At 42.5% G+C, this 20,294-nt stretch overlaps 2 protein-coding genes across 4 annotated transcripts in view; one reads left to right on the top strand and one right to left on the bottom strand.

The window, feature by feature from the left end:
- Nucleotides 1–6,097, top strand: part of homer2 (homer scaffold protein 2) — a 30,367-nt gene extending 24,270 nt beyond the window's left edge. For all 3 annotated transcript variants that reach the window (XM_005943268.2, XM_005943269.2, XM_005943267.3), the window contains exons 6-9: nucleotides 1,544–1,700; nucleotides 2,157–2,267; nucleotides 3,979–4,059; nucleotides 5,598–6,097. In XM_005943268.2, the coding sequence (XP_005943330.1) occupies nucleotides 1,544–1,700; nucleotides 2,157–2,267; nucleotides 3,979–4,059; nucleotides 5,598–5,786 (538 nt within the window). In that variant the 3' untranslated portion in view covers nucleotides 5,787–6,097. The remainder of the gene's footprint in view (nucleotides 1–1,543; nucleotides 1,701–2,156; nucleotides 2,268–3,978; nucleotides 4,060–5,597) is intronic.
- A 1,209-nt stretch (nucleotides 6,098–7,306) lies between these two features.
- The window catches only part of LOC102300568 (WASP homolog associated with actin, golgi membranes and microtubules), an 18,859-nt gene continuing 5,871 nt past the window's right edge, over nucleotides 7,307–20,294 (bottom strand). Inside the window, exons 5-11 of the mRNA XM_005943270.2 lie at nucleotides 19,728–19,935; nucleotides 17,056–17,240; nucleotides 16,457–16,543; nucleotides 16,276–16,371; nucleotides 13,811–14,225; nucleotides 13,257–13,399; nucleotides 7,307–11,880 (exon numbers count right to left, since the gene is read on the bottom strand). Of these exons, the coding sequence (XP_005943332.1) occupies nucleotides 11,725–11,880; nucleotides 13,257–13,399; nucleotides 13,811–14,225; nucleotides 16,276–16,371; nucleotides 16,457–16,543; nucleotides 17,056–17,240; nucleotides 19,728–19,935 (1,290 nt within the window). The 3' untranslated portion in view covers nucleotides 7,307–11,724. The remainder of the gene's footprint in view (nucleotides 11,881–13,256; nucleotides 13,400–13,810; nucleotides 14,226–16,275; nucleotides 16,372–16,456; nucleotides 16,544–17,055; nucleotides 17,241–19,727; nucleotides 19,936–20,294) is intronic.

Raw genomic sequence — 20,294 nt, 5'->3', positions numbered from 1 at the left:
AGCAGTAATGACTCCAAAAGGGCTCAGAAAGCATATAATCCAAAGAGTGATGCTCCTCCAGTCCACCGTTTGGTTATTTGGGCTTTATAATCCAGATGTAGAGTGTACAAATTGGTAATTGCATGAAATGCCAGATGTGATTCCAGATGGGATTAAAATGACCCTGGGCCCCGGGCCATCAGAGTCAATTAAAACCACAGTGAGGAAATTGGGGGAAAAAATAATAATAAAATAAAATCCCATATCATATTGGATTTATTTGATCCAGATGTGCGGGTGGACTGGAGGGGATTGCAAATTTTTACTGGCAGCAACAGACCCCTAAAAAAAGTAAGAACTACATTAACATTTGCATGAGTGGTGTGGATAACAATTCATTTTTACAGATCTTGTAGTTCTCATTAATTTCCCTAGAAAGAAACTGACAAAGTTGAAAAAGTCACTGCAAGTTGGTACTAATTACACAAAGGCCACTGCAGCCTTTCCTGCTTAACCTACCTAACCAGCTGAGCTATAGCGGTGCCGTTCTTGGCATATATGTTTGCTTTGTAACAAATGTTTGTACTTGTGCTAAATCGTTAAGATGAAACTATAAAATAATTATAAAAAATTAAAGTAAATGCATGCCCGGGGATTATTATTTTCTGACTTGTTTTGTTTCTTTTTAATGTTTTTTTTTTTTTCCTTCCTTACTTTTTTTTTTTCTCAAAGCACCAGCTGAGAACAACAACCACACTGCATAAATGTCACTCTACAGTGCTCCCTTTGTATATCTAAAGAATCTGAGGTTATCTTGACCAGTTCACTTATTAAAATTCCTTTGGTAAACTAATAAAGTCCAAATTTTGATTGCAGAGCTCTTTTCAGGAATTATCCTAATAAACAAACCTACAAAATCAAAAAGCCATAATTGAGAATTTAATACAACACTGATATGAAACAGTTGCTGAAGGAAGCGCTTCACTTCATATAAGGGCATCTAAATATCTCTAGCTTCTGGATGTAAAATTGTCTCTCTGTGTGCATTTTCCCATGCATTCACAGAACTGTTGGATTTTGTTTTTGTTGGAGAGTGTCACAGCAGTGAAACAGCAGAGGACTGCAGAATGCTGCGATGCCAGTCTGTCCACATTTGATGATAGAGCAAAACACTTCAACCCAGCCATGCATAAGGAAGTGGGGACAGTGATGCATACTAAATATACATCACATATCTCCCCATCCTTATCGATAAGATAGGAATACACTCACTGTGATATGAAAGATAACAAATCACATGCTGGTGCCAGTTTGTTGGATTTTGGGGGAATTTTATCTACTTCTAGCTTAAATTTTTGTTTCTCTTTTTTTATTGTGGTCTAAACATCTCTCAACAGCGTAATGTGCAGCAATACTAATTAAGTAGATGTGTCTGGAAGGAGTTTGTAGAAATATGTTCCGTGTTGGCACTCACAAGCTTTTCAAAACGGAGTGGTTGAAATAAAATTTTACTTCCATTAATAACTCTCCTGCTGGATCTCTTTCTGTCACTCCTGTCTGACAGCAACACCAACGCCAAGAAGTGGGAAACAGAGCTTCAGACTTTAAGAGAAAATAATGCCAGGCTGGTGGATGCACTGCAGGAGTCTTCAGCTAATGTAGAGAGCTGGAAGAAACAGCTTAGTGCCTGCAAGGAGGAGAGTGACACGCTCAGGAACAAGGTAATACACTCATGCACTCCTACGGGGAAGTTGAACAATGTAGACTAGCCCATTGATTGAGGAAAAAGTGACAGGTTTGATAAACCGTTTCCGCTGCTTTAAAAGAAGAAAACTCTATCACAAACTGCACACACAGAGTTCTCTGCCACGGGTTTGGTCAAAATCTGTACAGAGCAAAACACTGTAGGTACTGTACATTTCATTAGCTTCTGTGTTGCCTGCAGTCTCAGTCTGCTAAAAATAGAATCATTTTAGTTTCATAATCAACGTGGGCTGTTTCTGCAGCTGGGCTGGTGTGGTACCAGTGTTATTCTCTAACCCTTCCTTTTTTTAATTGTTGGTATCAGTTTTGAAATTGCCATTATACTCTACAACAAATCCAGGCTTCCGCTTGATTAGCTTAAAAAAAATGCCTAATTTTTCTTTTAACTCCCCCCCCCCCCTTCTGCATTTTAGATTGCTGAACTAGAAGCCCAGTGCAATGAAGCCAATCAAGAGAGGCAGAAAAACGCCCAGCTGACTGTGAGGGTAAAGGAGCTGGAGGCTGAGCTACAGGACAAGGAGCAGGTGAGACGTGCATCACAATGGTCGGTCTGCAGAGCTGCAATGGAGAGTTTGTTTTACAAACTAGTTCTAGTGCCTTTTTATTTCCCCGAGGAAGTGATTAGGCCTCAATAGGAAATGTTAGATTCTGCTTTGGGTTTTGTGTGGATTGATTTTTTTTATTTATTTATTTTTTCCAATTTTAATCCCAGACAGCTCTTTATATTGCCCCGTTGACTCAATTTGATTGATCAAACTGTTTTGGGGTTTTTTGTACTGTTAAAAAAATTAAAAATTAATCCACTCTAGTCAAACCTGAAAGAAACCACCTTGTGTCTCCTACATTAATCATCCATAATCCAAACTAGCCGACTGTCAGCTCAGCACGGCCTAATGGCGCTGTTCTTTCTAATGAGGATGAACTCTGTGCGACCACTGGGATTTTAACCTTTGCTTATTGCTGGTTAGATGCCGTTTTCTGACCGCAGACAAATTAGAACTGACTTCTGCCAATCTAAGAGTCTTGCTGCCCTTTTCAGCAGTGACTGCGTCTCCCTGTCGATGCCAAGAAAGGGAGACGCAATCAGTAACGTGTGAAAACCATAAGTAGGATATGTATGCATTTTTATATACTTCTGGTTTGGGGTCATCTGTGCATCTGTCTCATATAGTGCAATGCCCTCTCTTTCAATTCAGTGGCAATAACAGCTTTACTGTGTCCCATTCAGATCGCCTGAGGTAAAGAGTGTCTGGGATATTCTAGTTTACCACATGGCGGCCAGAGTATTAATAGAACATATAAATCATTCCTTCGAAGGCGGTATATATTTTACACAACAAGAGGAAGGGAAGTAGTTCAAAGAGCTGGAGCTGAATTTGAAAGATGATGAGCAAAGAATGGCATCCTTTGGGAGCTCGGCTTTGCCTTTCTTGTGTATCCTCCATAACGCTGTGAACACCGACCATGGGGTCTGCAGAGAAAGTCTCCTTGTGTGCACAACATTGCTGCCGCAGGCGGCCCACAGAGGCTCACCTGCACAGTGACTCACCCCCTCCCTGTCTAGAAATCCACATCCTCATCGCCTCAAACTTAAAAGTGTGCTTATGAATTATTAAGAGTTGACTGCTGTGACCCCTGTGCTGGCCAGCGGTGAACTAACAGAACAAAGCCGCTGCAGGTAACTACAAAGACTCAAGCAATTATTACTTGGCGAAGATGTGCTCGAAGCGGTAACAGATGCCATGAAGCCGCATAGTGTTTTGCTTAAAGCAGGGAGGAGGTTTTCAGAGCAGTAACTGAGATGTTTACCTGAGAAGGAGACGGAGGCATGATCACAAGGCTATCTCTTGATCTTGATGTCCTTTTTGCCTTCTTTGTACCACTTTGACCTTTTTTCATTTTTCCTGGTTGGCTTATTTACAAAGGATGGTGCACCTTAATTAACACTGACATAAAATCATGACTGTAATTATGTTCCAGGGTTTGTGCTGGGCATCACACTTTTTTTTTCTTCTTTTCTTGGCAAGCAGTTAATTACTGGCTTAAATGTCCTGTTTTATCTGGGTGCTGTTCTTGTCAGTCTATCTACATACTTTTATACAAAAAAGCAATTAAGAATGATTTATTTTAAATTTCAAAGGTCCTTCAGCTAAATAACTTAGATTGTTCCTAAGACCCTGACTGACATCGGAATCGCTGGATTTTACATTTTTTTATTATTAACATTATTCCCAGGAGCTGGAGAATTTGAGGAAGCAGGCAGAGATAATCCCTCAGCTCATGTCGGAGTGTGAGAGCATCACTTCGAAACTGCAGGTACGTTCAAAAGCACCCGGCACAAGCCCTAGTTTTTACCCCCCCTCAGGTGTGATTTACTGCAGAGTACAGAGACCAGGCTGAGAGTTGTCTAGACCTAACACACACGTGAGGACACAATGGCTATCACAGCGAGCTAACACTCGGGCTCTGAGGCGTAAGCAGCGCTTTCAGGGTAGGCAATAAGAGTTGCTATTCATCATTCTGCCTGAGGGCTGGTGACACAACATTCCTATCACGTGTCTCACTAACGCACATTGTCGTCGTTACTGTATCTAATAATAAAGGTCCGTCCCCAGTACAACGCAGAGAGGATTATTGCCTCTTTGAAAAGGGTTCTTTTTTTTTTTTTTTTTTTCTCCCTCTTCAGTGGAACAGAGATATGTCTCTGTCACAGCTTATTAGTTTCCTGCTGGTGCAGATTTGATCTGTTTTTGCTATAAAAACAGCTGAAGTAGTTTGAGAGCTCTGCTCAAAGCTTTAATGATCAGCTCTTATAACATTTCTGTAGGTGTGTGGGTTGTGCCTGTGAGAAGCCTCACGTCTTCTTTGTAACAAAGGGCACCTGTTCTTCAAAGCTGACTCCTCGCTGAATAATATCAGACTTTCTGTAGAACTAGAAGAGCCAGGCTCTTTGGATCACCGTGTGTCCTGTTAGTGCCAAGTCTGACATTAGCTGCATTGATACTGACGCTCATGTCGCCCTGTGCTGACTGACTCAGATCGGGATTTTTATCGTCCAAGCTGTCAGTGCATGTGCTGCCATTTCAATCTGGGCATGGAGTGATGAATAAAACCAACAGTGGCATGCCTGAAGTTCTTGTGCTTTACAACACTCGACGGCATGGTTTGTCTCTGCAGCAGCCAGCTGGGTGAAAGACAGCAAAAATGGCTCAAGCCGGAGTTTATCTAACCAGTTATCCAAACTGAGAAGAGGCATAGACGATGGGGTTTCTCCAATACCTTTTGTCCAACTATGGAGCCTAAAGCTGAATCTGACTCAATTTAGACAGAAATGCTGTAAAAAATTATCTTTGCTGGTGCAGAGTTGATGCTTTTTAAAAAAAAAAAAAAAAAAAAAAGTCTACCTATTCTACCCCTGTGTTTGTGGTTACGGCTGCCCTCTATTTAAAGATGACAGCCCTCATGGAGATCAGGTTTCAGGAGTCAGCTGGAACATAGTCATGCAGGCGCAACACCCTTTTAGCACTCCTATTTTAAATCCCTCCCTTCATTGCTATCTTCAGCATTATTAACATGTCACTCGTGTTGCCTGTTAGTCTGAAAGATTCACTTTCATGTCCCATTCACACATGCAAACACGTTTCTTTCACATAAATGTTTTCCCATCGCTTTGTCCCAACCTACAGCAAGTGGATCTCTCTCTTTGTGTAGCTGCACATGCAACATGAGAAGGCTTTTGTTTGTTACTGCAAGTGAAAAAGCTCTTGCTCATTTCAGCTCAAACACACACAACAAACCAGCTGTGCTGATACATCAAATGTTAACGTTAATGTTTTCCCGACATCTTTCCACAGGCTGCAGAGACAAGAAACAAGGAGCTGGAGGGGAGAATAGAGGGTCTTCAGCTGGACATAGACGACAGCCGACAAAAGCAAGGAAACATGAAGATCGAGCTGAAGAAGTTGATGGATGTTCTAGATGGAAAGCTAGATGAGCTGCAAGAGTTCAGGCAGGGGCTGTCTAAGCTGGGTGCTGATAACTGAGGAAAAGTAGCACTGAGCTAAAAGGGTCGGAGGTCAGGTACGAAGGATTCACTACAGGGCAGAAACTGTGTGGCACCTATTCCCCCAAGGTGACGTCCACACAGACACAATTCAGCTTTGGCTTCTAATAAACACTACCTTGTGAGAAAGATGTTTTTGAGAGAGGGAGAGAGAGACTGGCAGACTAAAAGGAGGGAGGAAGGCCAGTGCACTCCACCAAATGGCTCGATTTCGTGTGCTGGCATTGCAAAACTAAATCAAGAGTCACACTTTGAGCTTACTTAACCGTTTCTGTGGGGGAAAAACAGGTTGTGGGTTCTTAGATTCTGTCCATCTGTCTTTCTTCTGTTTTGTTTTTTTTCCTGAAGGCAGCACTTCTGCACAAGGAAGTCTGAGCTTAGAGTAGAGGAGGGGACTTAAAGGGCTAAAATGAACAACAGAGACAATGCTGCTCAGCATCACTCAAGTAATAATTGGTGTTAATCTTTGTGTCCCGCTCGAGAATTAAAGATGAAATCTTTGTACAGGCTGTCCTCGCTGTTGCCTCTCTTCTATCTCAGGTGTGTTGGAAGACAGTTTGTACTTATTAGATTATATGCACATATGTGACAAATGGCCGTGACACAAAGTGCCTCCAGGTGAGCTTAAACCTACCTGGTGAGGAGAACTGGCCAATCGATGACCATCACCATAATAACAACTTTTCTTTTTCTTTTTTTTGTTGAGGAAACCTGAAGATACATTAAAATTCTTGCTAATAAACTGAGATGAAAAAGGAGACAAGCATGCACACCCCGAGGATGTTAATGAGATGAGAAACGTAAATGATGAAAGCCATGTTTAAAAATAAATAAATAAATAAATTAAAAATAAGAGCCCTCAGCTGACTTTATCAACTCTCTTTTATGTAAACACTTTTTTGATTAGATTAAAGAAGGAAAAAACTTTTCCCGGGAGCTTTCCTTCCAGAACATCCAGAATAATATTGGGAACCCCGTATAGCCATGAGTGTAGTGTTTAAAGGACTTTGTGTGTGCGCGCAGTAGTATTGCTCATTTGCAGAACAAAGATGTCTCCAAGGCTCTCGATGTGCTTCCTACACACTCGGTTTTTGTTATGGTGGTGGTTATTTTTGGGTGAGGGGACTCGGTGCTGCTCGATGGGTGGATGATGTGAAAGTGTACTTCACTTTAGATGGCATGGGGCTTTTCACTAAAAACTTGTCAAAATTTTGTTTTGTTTTTTGCAAGGGGAGAGGGATGTTTTATGCATTTATTTATTTTTGGTGCCTCTCTACAACGACCATTTCTTGAACGTAAGAAGTAAATCAACCTTAACCTAATGTCTCCACGGGTGTACGATAACATATTAAAGAAGTCAGGAGGTTTTCAGGATGGTGCCACAGCTGCTTCTAGGAAGTCCATCTTGAAACTTGCTCCATTTGAAATCAAAGGCACATGTTGTAGTGACATATTTACTCTGTAATACTAAGTTTTTATTTTTCATCAGTTTCAATCTTGTCTTAAAGTTGAGATATCGAATGAAGGGATTTTTTTTTCTTTTTCTGTTTTGCCCTCCTGTTTGTAACTCACCTGAATCTGGATAACACGATGTATGATCCTTCCTTTTGAACCGATGCCTCTTGTGCACTTTTGTGATTCCTGTTCAATATTGTACAATAGAACTGACAATTGGTAAAATTTAGTTTAATTACACTGCTGAGTTAGTGTCTTTTCTGTAGGGGGATACATTTTTGGAAAGGGCTCCACAGAGAGAAGATGGGAAGTTTCCCTAATACCTACTTAGCTGCATATTAGTGCTGTGGGTTCTGTGTAGGAAACTTAAAAAAAAAAAAAAAAGAAAAGCTTACAAACACGCTGCCTGACATTTTATAAGTCTTGAGGCATTTTTCCTGGACGAGAAGCACAGAGGTGGTGGAATGAACCTACAGTGCCAGAGCTGAGTCCCGTCGAGCACAGAAGCTCCGCCACCGCACGATTTACATACCACTAAATATAGCTGTAATCCACGCATAAGCAAAGCAGATGAGGTGGGATTCAATCAGTCAATGATGTATCAATTTCTGAGATTAGAACAAATAAAGCACATAAAGATAAAAGCTGGTTTGAGGACTGATGGAAAACACCTTAAACGTCCTCCGAGCTCAGAGAAAATAACTGCAGTAGTGGATCAGAGGACAGGTTGCCTTGGTAACTTAATCCTACTGACTTTTATTTTTCTTGTGTAAATAACTGTGTGAATGATGGACTGAGGGATGTACCAGTTTTACTTGGTTGATTTAAAAAAACAAAAAACAAGAAAAAAAAAACAATCAGACCCTTGGAAACTGGACTCCCATTTAGAGTCTAATTTGTTTTCACCTTCAGAGATCAGCTGGTTTACAAGGGGGAAATTAATCAATACGCAGTTTAAGCACCAATTTAGTGTTAAAATGATGGGATAATTGACCAATTAATTCAGTCAATTGGAAATTAACTGCTGTAGGAATGCAGCTATGATTTTCACTGGAAATTACTCGGACTTTTTTGATGAATCACTTTATTTATTATATGAAATGTAAAAGGAAAAAAAAAGTCAAATCTGAGACGTTTTGAAAAGACGTCTTTTGTGCAGCCAACAGTGCAGAATCCAAAGACATTTGAGTGATTCAAAAAAGAGAAAACTGCTACAACTGAATAACAACCAACAATGACATTATTTAAATGAGAGACTTCGATATGGAGACTCCTCATTTTTAGAATTGTTTTTGGTTCAGAGTTTAGTAAAGTTCAGACAGCTGTGGAAACACCGTAACAGACACGTTACCAGGTTGGACCTTCAAAACTGACTTCATTCTTCATGGAACCGATTCAACAAGGTACTGGAAACATTCCTCAGATATTTTGCTGCATATTGAGTTGACACCATCACACAGATTTGCCGGCTGCACATCCATGATGTTCCACAACATCCCAACGGTGCTCTGCTGGAGCAAAATCTGGTGACTGTGGAGGCCATTCGGGCACAGTAAACTCATTTTGTTCAAAAAAACAGTTTGAGATGATTTGCGCTTATTGATATGGCACATTATCTTGCTAGAAGTAGCCATCAGAAGATGGGTACACAATGTTCATCTGGTACTGAGGGATTTACACCACTACCTTGACCCACTGATAGGAGGCAAGGTGAATCTCTTTTTCCACGTTTGTTAAATTCGGACTCCATGAGAATTTTGCTGCAGAAATCGAGACTCATCGGAACAAGCAACATTTTTCTAATTTCCTGTCGTCCAGTTTTAGTGACCCTGTGTGAACTGTAGCCTCAGTTTCTGTTCTCAGCTGGTAGTTGTTGCGCCTGGTGTGGTCTTCAGCTGCTGAGGCATTTTTGCCAAGAGAACTGTCGCTCATGATTTCAGCACTTTGTCTTTTTTTCACACCATCCTCTGTAAACCCGAGAGATGGCCGTACAAGAGTGCTACTTTCAAAGTCACTTTCTTCTTCATTCTGAGGCTCAGGGTGAACTTCACCAGGCCGCCCTGGTCATGTCTGGATGTCTAAAGGCTTTGAGCTGCTACCATGCGACTGGCCAATTAGATACAGTATTCGTAATAATGAGCAGTTGAACAGGTGTACCCAACAAAGTGGTCAGCAAATGTATATTAAGTTAAACAAAGAAATGGTGTGGTGAACATTTTTTACTATTTTACTAATTTTATGAACAATTTATTTTTTAATTAATGTCACATGAATACGCATGAATGTCCTTGAGGTCAGCAGAAAGGTTCCCAGACTGTTTGCAGCCTTACTGAACACCTGAACACTGTCAGCCAGAGTAACAAACTACACAATGGACCGCCATGAAAGCAGGAAATCTGGGTGGATAGTCATGCCCACCTTAGGATGAACCCTTCTCACCTAAGTCACCCTTAAGTCTTTTTGTTTGGCGCCACCAGCAGGTCGCCATTTTGACCATATATCTGACACGCATACTGATAATGATCTGCTAAATGTCAGCACTGCTTTAAAGTTTCAACTCTGGATCTCATTACACACAATTAGGGCTTAAATACCAATTTGAAAAAAAAAATTGTACTTCTGCTCCTCAACTTTCAGCCTCGCTCCCAATCGATTCTGGTAGAGCAGAAACGGCCTCTCGTTCTCTCTGCTGTCATCGCTGTCTGACTCTCAGCTCTCATTGTGACACTGGTGGCGAGTGGGCGAGTTGGTGAAACATCAAGAGACTATGCTGCTCTGTACATGAGAGCGAGCAAGAGAGCGATATGGCACTGCAGGCCACTACCGCTGACACTTCTTGTTGCCATAGTAACAGGCTGCTGAAATTTCTGTTTATACTGGATGGAGGTGTTCGTCTAAATACCCCCGTGTGCGCCTTCCCTCCCACCCCGAGGTGCGTGACCCGTCTCCACCTGAATCGCGTGGATGTTGCAAACAGATTGCACACAGACTGACAGCAGCCCCGCAAAAACGGTGGCTTCTCTTAAGTACGCAGAGCTGAATAAACTCAATCGCAGCTGGCTGGGGATGTCTGAGCTGTCACTGCAGGAGACCGATGTGTGAGAGCGAGCGCTGCCAGGATGGACATTACTTCGTGACTCATCACTGTGGGCTTCATCCACCAAAGCCCACTCGCCAGGGGTTCACCGGTGCAGGTCTGATGTGACTTTGTTTAAAGAATGAGGGCCTGGGCACAGGTAAGACTTTGGAGATCGGGGACCAGCGTGAGCAAAGCAAGTGGCAAAGAGCTCAGATGAATGTATTTGAATGAAAGTGGAGGGAAAAAGGAACGCCAACGTTTGATGACGACCTGATGCCTCTTAGTTTATTATTAAAACACAGCAATGCAGGTGTCGGCCTCGAACATCATTAACTCATAAAACTAAAATTGAATTCATCCTGTAAAGCATTTAATGCTGCTATCACACAGTTTAACTGTTTGACAGGTTCAGGTAAGGAACACTTGTAAAGATTGAGGAGGGAAAACCCCCCAAAACAAAGCAATGTGCTGTCACAGGTTGAAAGGTCAATTTGCCTTAAACAACAGGAACCTTTCCCCCGTTTTCCTTTTTTTTAGATCACACAGCGATTTGCGATGATTTTTTTTTTTAAATCCATTACTTAAATTAAAGCCTAATATTCTCAATTTGTCTTTGTGTATTTCACTTCGAAAGTGCCCTTTGATTAATCCTAAAGCGTTCCCAAAATTCTGACATGAGAAGGGGAAAATTGCGGGCAGCGTGAAACGGCCTGCAACGCAAACAGCGACAAAGACTTCAGACACGCAGGCTTTGAATAATTAACAGCGCTGCCTTCACGTGGCTGTAGCCTTACTGGGGTTAGGTTAAATAAACAATTGTTCAAATTTAATTACATTCAAAATGATGAGATCAGACCGAGCGGTGCGAGCGAAACGACAATTTGCGTAGTGTTGTCTTCACCGCCCGCAGCACAAGCTCCCACCCCACTCCCCCCCTGCTGTGTGACACTGTCACAAAAGGCCTTCGGGCACAGATTTGGGAGAAATTCAATAATTAGAGGAGCGTTAAAAACAAAGCGGCTCATTCGCTCTCACTGGGATTTCTGAAAATTGGAAAGTGTTTTAGAGGAGAGTAAGTCCTGATTCTGCCGCTCGCTAGTTAGTTGCAGTGTTGGATGTATTACAGTGTTTCAGGGCTACAAAACAAAAGCACACACACATACACACACACACAAAAGGGATTAAATGTGCAACAACTTCAACAAACTGCAACGTTTAAGTCTGAGGAGGCGTAATCCTGTTCTTGTCAAACAAGCAGCTTTTCTTTTCTTCTTGTTTTCCGATGGAAAATTGGCAACAATGAGCTGAAGCTCATAACTGTGAGGAAGACTGAGAGGAGCTAACATAAGACGGCAGCTTCATCGGCGTGAGTGCGCACGCATTCTCAGCTATCCCAGTCTGCACTGCGTCCCTCTTCGTCCCCTCTGTCGTCCTCATCCGAATCAGCCGCCACCTTCTTCATCCTCATCATGGCGGCCTTGATGCTGCGCTCCAGCTCGTTGTCTCCGCCGCTCTGGACTTCTGCTCGTGCAGGAACCACCTACGCAACGGCAAAGAATTATAGTTCACATTTTAAGTTAGCGCCTGCTGTGAAATCTGTAATCAGTACCAAAAAAGTAGCTAATAACATTATAGTAGAGAGCTACATAGCAATGACCCCGTTGGGATAACACCCGACCCTGGAACTAGAACAGCTAAATGTATTCTAGTCTGTTATAGCATAGGTTTTTACGTATGCATAACTGTGGCTCCACGGTGCAGCAGTTTAGCACATTTGTCTAATATGTGAAAGATCCCTGGGTCGAGACCAGAAGGAGACACAGATCCAGCCTCAGGGGGTCACAAGCGAGTGTACTCCCTGTGCTGGACCCAAGCCTGGATAAATGGAAGGATTGCATCAGGAAGGGCGTGTGGTGTAAAATCTGTGCCAAATCAAATATGTGGCTCCATCCGCTGTGGTGGCTCCTCGGGAAATAAGGGAAGAGCCTAAAGTATGTTGCATGTATACTTGTGAAAGTTGATTCTGTTGATCTGTATTGTAGGGTTTGCAGTGGGTGAAGCGCTGAAGAGGTCACTTGGGTAACATCATCCACATCCACAAAATCAGATTTCTGGGCTTATAAAGGAGACGTCTGCATTCTCATAAAATAAAAAAGGAATTTACACGCACAACCTGTGAACAGCTTCATCGACCATTCGTTTAGAATTAGAAGCAAAATACCCAATTTTAAATTTACTAGCACTGTTCAATAATTCACTCCTTTGCTGCGCTAAAAAATAATCCACACGGGGGAGCTGTTTGTTGTGCACAAGAGTGCACTCAAAGTTCCCATACAGCATGTCTCCTATCAAAAATTAGGACGTGAACGGCTTTTTGTGACAGCTCCTATAGCTTAACTACCTCACGGATGTGTTCTTCACCATTAATGGTCGGTCAGTAAAAAGAAATATTGTACACTGAGAACAAACGAGGTTTAATTTATGTGATCCACGTCCACAGCAAACGGCTCATAGCAAAAATACCGGTGGTCCTTAGTGAAAATGAAACTCGTGTCACATTTACCCAAACACCGATGATCGCATATTACACAAACACAAATAAATTGTGCATTTGTTAGGTAGCATTTTCACATGCAGATTAATTCTTTAGTAAAGACTGATATTTGATATTTGGAAGTTTTTTTTGGGGGGGGGGGTTGACACAAACTGAGCCACACTGGCTTTTTCCCCCACAGGTGAATAACCAACTTAGAAAGCCAGTGCTCTCTGGATAAACTATGTAACTGTTCCGAACTGTCTAAATCACTCAGTGTGACTTCTCTGTTCAGAAAATGTCATCACATTTTTACCAAGTGACACATGCGGTGATGCAATCGTTCTGCAGTAAGCTAGCCGATCAACGTATCAACATCTCACCTTCTTCAGGGTGACTCCCTGTCGGATGGCAGACATCAGACTGCTCCTTGCGTCCCCAGTGGGGCTCGGCGTGCTGGCTGCGGGGACCTTTCGAAGCTTAATCTGTCCACGCTGTAGCGAAGCCAACACTTCGTCCATGGTTCCTACAAAAATACCAAAGTTAAAGGAGAAACACTGTTAAAGTGTAGGGGAAGAAGCTACACTGCTGATGAGCTGGTTCTTCCCAGTTCTTAGCTCGCTGTAAGAAACATTATTGAAACAGTTTTGTTGAGTGTGCTCCGTTTCACATGATCTTATGAAAAAGAAGCTCTGCTGGACGTTAGAGTCTCCTTGGAGCAGACAGCGTATATAACCAGGACCACTACTGCAGGTAAAATGCCTCCTCTGGCCCTGTGAGAGAAGTTAGGAATTTAGGACAGAACACTATGTGCAGACACACACACAACCTTCCCAGCAGCCAAACAAAAATCACGTATCCTGCTCCATTCTTTTATTCTTCGTTGGTTTTGTTGGACATGAAGATCTGAATGATACTGCACGTATTTCACCCTCACCTATATTTTGTTTGAGCGTGTTCTTGGCTGGAAATGGAGGGCCCTCTTTTTCACTCAGAGGCATCGGGGCATCCTCTGATGAGGGCGACACTCGGGGGGGAGGCAGCAGTGACAGTGGCGGTGGTGGTGGTGGTGGCGGAGGAGGAGGAGGAGGGGGTGGGGCTGTTGGGGGAGGGGGGATGGCTGTTGGAGGAGGTGGCGCAGCGTAGATTTGGACAGGGATGTCTTTCAGCTGCTGCTTTTTGGCTGGTTTCTTGCGCCTTGGTGCGGGTCGGATGGAGGGAGGGGGTCCTTGAGAAGAGGGAGCAGGGCTGAGGCTGATGATGGACATCGGCTGCGAGGGGCACAGGCTTTCTGGAGAAGACGGCGAAGGCCTGGACTGGGGCGCTTTCAGGATGTACTGGCCCGGTCGCTTCTGGAAAAAAAAAAAAAGAAGAAAAAAAACCCCATCAGCTGAAGCTCATGCATTAATGTTTTGTTTTAAACAGGCATCTACATGAGATTTAAAAAAGTGACGGCAGATGTGCATCAAAGCCCCGCACAGTTAAGCATGGACGTAAAAGCTGATCGTTTAAATCAGGGATGTCAAACTCGTTTTATAATGTTGGCCACATACTTTGATCCTAAGTAGGCTGGACCTCCACTTTCTGTCAATGTAAAGTTAAACTACACATTTCATTTCTCATGTATTTTTATATAAGAAAACTAAGTGTAATTTCAGGGGTGCGTCAGTTTTTCTACATAATTAAGAAATACTGCTGTAAATAAATGAAAGAAAACTGGCAGCATGACTCCATAGGCTTAAATGATATATAATGGGATAAAAATATGAGAAATAAATGTGTAAAATTCAATGAAAACATCTGTTAGTGCAAACTGTCCTGTGATTAGAAAACAGAACATTTTTTGTTAATTGAATGTCTTTTTTTTTTTTTTTTTTACAGATTTTCTTAGCAGATACATTCATCTATTTCTTATTTGCCTTAGAGTCTGTATAAATGGCTATGGTGGAGGTCTTTATTAGTTTATTAGTTAGTTCTCCTTCATATTTTCCAAAGCTGTCCAATGGGCCACATTGCAGTCTTTGGCAGGACGATTCTGGCCCTCGGGCCTTATGATGACACCCCTGGTTTAAACAAAATAGTCTCACCACAAAGGCTTCTCAGTTCTGCCTTAAAAAGGACCAATTTCGACTGAAATACATAATAATTGGTTTGATTTTCCTGCTCACTATGGAATATACAGATGTACTGTCAACAGTGAGCAGAGCATGTAGATGCTCATGAACAAGAGGACACAAGGGAGTGATTTTAAACACAAGAATCAGCTGTCTGAAATCTTGTGGGTGTGTTCGTGTGCAGGTGGAACGACATCACAGTGTTGGACTTTCTGCGTGTGTTGCAGAGAGAGAATTTCCTGGGGCCAAAAACTTGTTTCGTAGTGACCTTTGACCACCGAGATCCAACATCATTGTTACATCTGGTTGCCATGACGCCCTGACGCAACCACAAATGGGATTTGAGTCTCCACCTGGAATTGAGCCAGCAACCTTTTGCTAACCATGCACATATGTTAACCACTACACTATGGAGGCATTAAAAAAAATACCAAGAGAGCAGCAGGACCATTCATTCAGTCACATGAATCAATGGAATGATTTCTAGTAGTTTCTGACCACTCAAAGTGCTTTAAACTACAAGCCCCCATCTTCTTTTTCATACATATTCATCCTGTGCACATGAGCGCTGCATCTACCGATTTAGAATCATCAGTTAATCTAACATGCATGTCTTTGGACTGCTGGAGGAAGACGGATAACCCCAGGAGGTTTGAATCCTTAATCGCCCGCTCGGCCTTTTTCTCGCTGTGAGGCGACGCAATGCCAGCCACCGCACCACTGTGCCGCCAAATGATGTAGTCATCATCATTACCCAGTCATTATTACTGATGCAGGGCTCTCTTCCTGGGCTCGTAGCTATTCTAGCAGCACTGAGGTTGCTTCAGCTGAATACTAATGCCATTCTTGATTAGGTGTTGACAATGGCATCGCTAACATGCTAGTTTAAGGTAGCGTCTAAGTCTTTTTTAGCAGTCAGCACACTGTAAAGGAGAAGCTGATGGAAATGTCATTAGTTATATTTATATTTAAAGTTAAAACAGAGTCTGACTGTCACACTGAAAATATCACTGGGTCACTGAAGTTAGAAGCCAACAAAGAGCAGTCGTCCACGCACAGTTTGAAGCTCTGGTGTAAGACAGCTCATTACTAACAAGCCCGTCCACAGCCACAGCGCGCCGTCATCAGGACTTCCTCCGACGCGAGGGGTCGAGTGGCTAATAACTGAGCTTTTATTTTTGAGGTGAACTATTACATTAAGAGGGTACGATGCAGCGTCCCCCCGGGTTTTATTAACTCGGAGAGAGCTGCAGGCGAAGGCAGAGCAGAACGAGTGAGAGCGCCTGACCTCTCTGAAGGATCGTAATCGGCTCAGAGTTTTCTCCCGCTCCTTGTCCACCCACTCTTTCCTCCTCTGCTCCTCCTCCTTCTTCTTCTCTCGTTTCTGCAGACAACAGAGGGAGACACTGAGAGGCACAGGAGAGAAACAGCGGCTTTCATTTGCGGCTCCAACAACCTGGCTGACTTACGAGGTGGACCTGGTGATGCTGGTTGAAGACTATGGAGCTCTGTTTTTCCGCCAGGTGCTTCTGCTCATGTGCATCTGTGCACTGATCCTAAAGAGAGACAAAACATATCACTTAATCACTCGAAAATACATTTTAGTCTGTCAGAAATTAGCGACTGTCTGAGCAAACGGTTAAAAAACTTTGAGAAAATGCAACTGCAACACATCCGGATTTTATTTGGAGGCCGTTATTTGTAATTTTCCAATGCCCCTATTTTTTTAAGTGCATTCCCTCCCTGTGAATTACTGGAATTAACTATCGAGAGTCTTTAACCAGGCTGCCTTTGCCATTTTTTTTGCTCTGAGTAATACTTTTTTTAAAATCAAATAAGCAAGCAGCCAACAAAAGAGGAAAACATGCCAAGTGCTTCAATTACTATGTCAGCTAAAAATAAACCAATGTAGTAAAAACATTTTAAAAACCCAGCATTTGGCACACAAGGCAGGCGGAGATGTGCCTTTGAAGGATCGATACATTTTTCCTTGGACAAAAAACCCCCAAAACGCTTGAAAGGACCACAGAATATGAAATGATTTCATGTCAGCAGCACTCGCACACACCTTTTTGTTACGCAGGTAAGCTCGGCGGGCACAGATGTTGCCCCTCTTGGTTTCCAGGGTCTGTAGGCGTCTTTTGAGCTGACTGACAGCTGGAGGGTCTGCTTGATGAATACCTGTGTGGACCATGCTCTGCAGCTCCTCCGGATCCTCGCACACATCGTAGTACACCACCTCCTCCTTCAGCTCTGAAACACAAACGCAGCCCAGTCACTCCTACATGTCTTCTGTTTATATGGCATCCTCTCCAGCTGTACGTCAGCTGTCGCATCCCATCAGACAACCTAAATAACCAGTGTCATGCCCACTGCTCACGAGCAGCACAGGTAGTTGTCACAGGTAGTGCCAAGGTTACTTTTGTGCCAACTGTAGTTATGCAGCTTACGTGAAGTTAAGAAATCTGTTTACTTCCTGTTTAGGTAGCAAACTTACATCTGATTAAGAGTAAGCGGCTTAACGTTGGTAAAATTACTGCTAAATTATAAAAGCATCTCCTCAGCTGCTTATGAAACGTTCTGGGTCTCCTTAGCAACTGCACTAATTGCAGTATTTGCATTGCAGTAGCTTTCTCCTTATTTACAGAACATCATATCTTCCTCAGTCCTCCAACTTTATGTTCACGAATAACAAATGACAGAGGGCGCGCTGCTGTTTCTTAGCTAGGAAACTACACCTGAGAGCTGTAAAGGTAAATATGCCCACAGCCAAAGTCACCACAGACACAGACAGCAAGATGCACACGCGAACACCTTGGAAGCAAACATGCCCCCTCCCGCGAGGAACAATTAGAGAAACATTTACACGAACAAAATACAGCATTTCCCAGAAGGCACCTCTTTTCCACAACACACTGCCTGACAATCCAACACATTATAATGCAGCGGGGAGGGGGGCATTGTGTAATGTGTCATTTTAATCATAACTGACACAGAGTCTGAAGGGTGCTGAATCAGCGCTGTGGGAATTGTAGTGTTGGGATATATCATAAGATGCGTTTAGAATATTGGACTCAAACAGGTGAGAGAAATATTAGAGACACACAATCAAGGACGATTATAAACACTTCATGCATAAAAACAAGCGGCACGCTTTTTTAAGGGCCAGTTCACCAAATGAAATAAGGAAAAATACCAATGTGCCAGAGGTTTGCAACATTTTCAGGAAGTTGGAGGAAAATTGCACAGCTGGTAAAGCTAGTATTTAATATAGAGCTTTTAAAACAAAAAGCCGTTATTAGCATTAGTATATAGGGCTGTGCGATATGACCAAAATCTCATATCCCGATATAAGAATTCTATCGTCCCGATAATGATATAAATCACAAAAATGTAACATTTTCTGTCAATTCTGTGAATCTCGGGCAGCTCGACTTGCGTGAAGTGTTTCCAGCTGCGCGTCATGTAGCTGGAGTCGAGTGTTTTAACCGATGCATGAAACTATACATTTTTAGACATAAGTTGTAAAGGCCGCCGTTTTCTTTGTGAGTATTTATAACACGGCGTGCTGTGGGGGAAAGCCTGTTCTAACGTGTGAGTCTAAGGTTTATTTATTAGCACCTGGCGGCTGTTTTTTAATTCTCATCCGTAAATACTCTGCATACTCTTTCACGTGATTCAGTTTATTTTGAAAAGTCTCAACAGGATCTTGAGCTTTATTGTGAAAGGTTTATGTGGAACATAAACAAGCGGACACGCGATGCTGTTACCGTAGTTGTTGCTAACCAAAAGGCTTAAAAACAGGCGCTTGTCTGTCCGTAGTGTGGTTATATTAAATATAAGAGAAATAAAGAACTTTAAGAAATTAATTTAGCCACTACAGTGACCATCAAAACGATGAAAAAAATATTGCTGTAAACAGTTTATTTTGCTACATCACGAAACAAACGACAGCGTAAAATGAGACAATAGACGTTTTTATATCGTTATATCAAACAGCCCTATTAGTATACTTCCATCTGAAATCCATGGAATATCCTCGAAGACCTTTAAATCTCAGTTAAAGGTTCAATGAGGCATGCCGTATAAAGCTGTTTGAGCACTCAGGGAGAGTAGACAAGCACTATAAGAATCAGACCATTTACCAGGTGCCTTTTTAAAGATGGAATTATTCATTATTATTGAATTATTCATTCAGAAAATTAAGTAGCTTAGCCGGCAAACAAAGAAACAAACAAAAAAAGTTCTGAAAATGTTCGGGTACAAGGACCAGACTGAAAATGAGTGAAAAACAGCCGATAACCAAAGAAAACCTTTAACCCGAACTCTTCAATGGCATGCATTTTTAATTTCTCTTTGATATTTGTGCATATTGGGACCCGATGAATGTAAAAAAAATTCTTCTGACCTGTTTTTTGTTTCTGAGAAAAATTGCATCCTAATATGAATATATTTGTTTAAAATTTCGATAGTACAGTGGCAGTATAATGTCCTCGTAAGTGGATATCAGGCCCTTGTAGAGCAAAATTCAGTGTTTTGGTCTAGACAACTCAAAATGTGATGTCCACATATGTGGACGCCAGGTCCTAGAAGGAAGACCTTCAGAAAGCCTGGTTGCTCAAGACTGCTTCAAAAACAAGAAACTCTGTCACCGTGGAGGCTCAAGACTTTTGCAAAACACGTGTATATATACCCAAAATAAATCTGCTGTACAGCACAGCTATGTAAATGTGAGGATACCTTTAATCTGTCGTCTCAGGGTGTCTATCTGAGCCACCAGGAGCTGCTCTTCATTTTTCAGGATTTCAAACTTGGCGTCGTAGAGTTCTAGCTGGGTTTCGTAGAACTGCAGTTCCAGCTGGTCCACAGTGTCCTGCTTCTGGCCGTCCTCAAACGCAGACCTTAAATCGGCCCTCTGGCCTTGGGCTCTCACAGAGAGGTTCTCCAGCTGCAAGGCAACGACAGAAAAATGTTACATCAGCCCCGCTGAAAGGATCATAACGGTCGTTTGTGGGGAGGAAAAAAAAACAAAAAACAGTCGTTTGTATGCATACAGTGAATACTTTGTGAGGCAAGTGCTACTTTTTGACAGCTCGCTACCTGTCCTTGAACATTATGATCAAAATAGGCTTTGCTTTCAGCCACGCTACTGGCAAATGCGCACGCACACACACACACACACACACACACACACACACACACACACACACACACTGTGTCCCAAAACGTCAGCGGCCTCCTTCGAAGACCGAGAAGGCCGGAAATGCGAGGCTGTGAAATGGGTTTACTTCCTGGGCTTAAGCCCGG

This window comes from Haplochromis burtoni, unplaced genomic scaffold (assembly GCF_018398535.1).
Source record: "Haplochromis burtoni strain Fernald_Lab_line unplaced genomic scaffold, NCSU_Asbu1 Contig_262, whole genome shotgun sequence".
Lineage (NCBI taxonomy): Eukaryota > Metazoa > Chordata > Actinopteri > Cichliformes > Cichlidae > Haplochromis > Haplochromis burtoni.
This window is presented reverse-complemented; position numbering and strand designations above follow the sequence as displayed.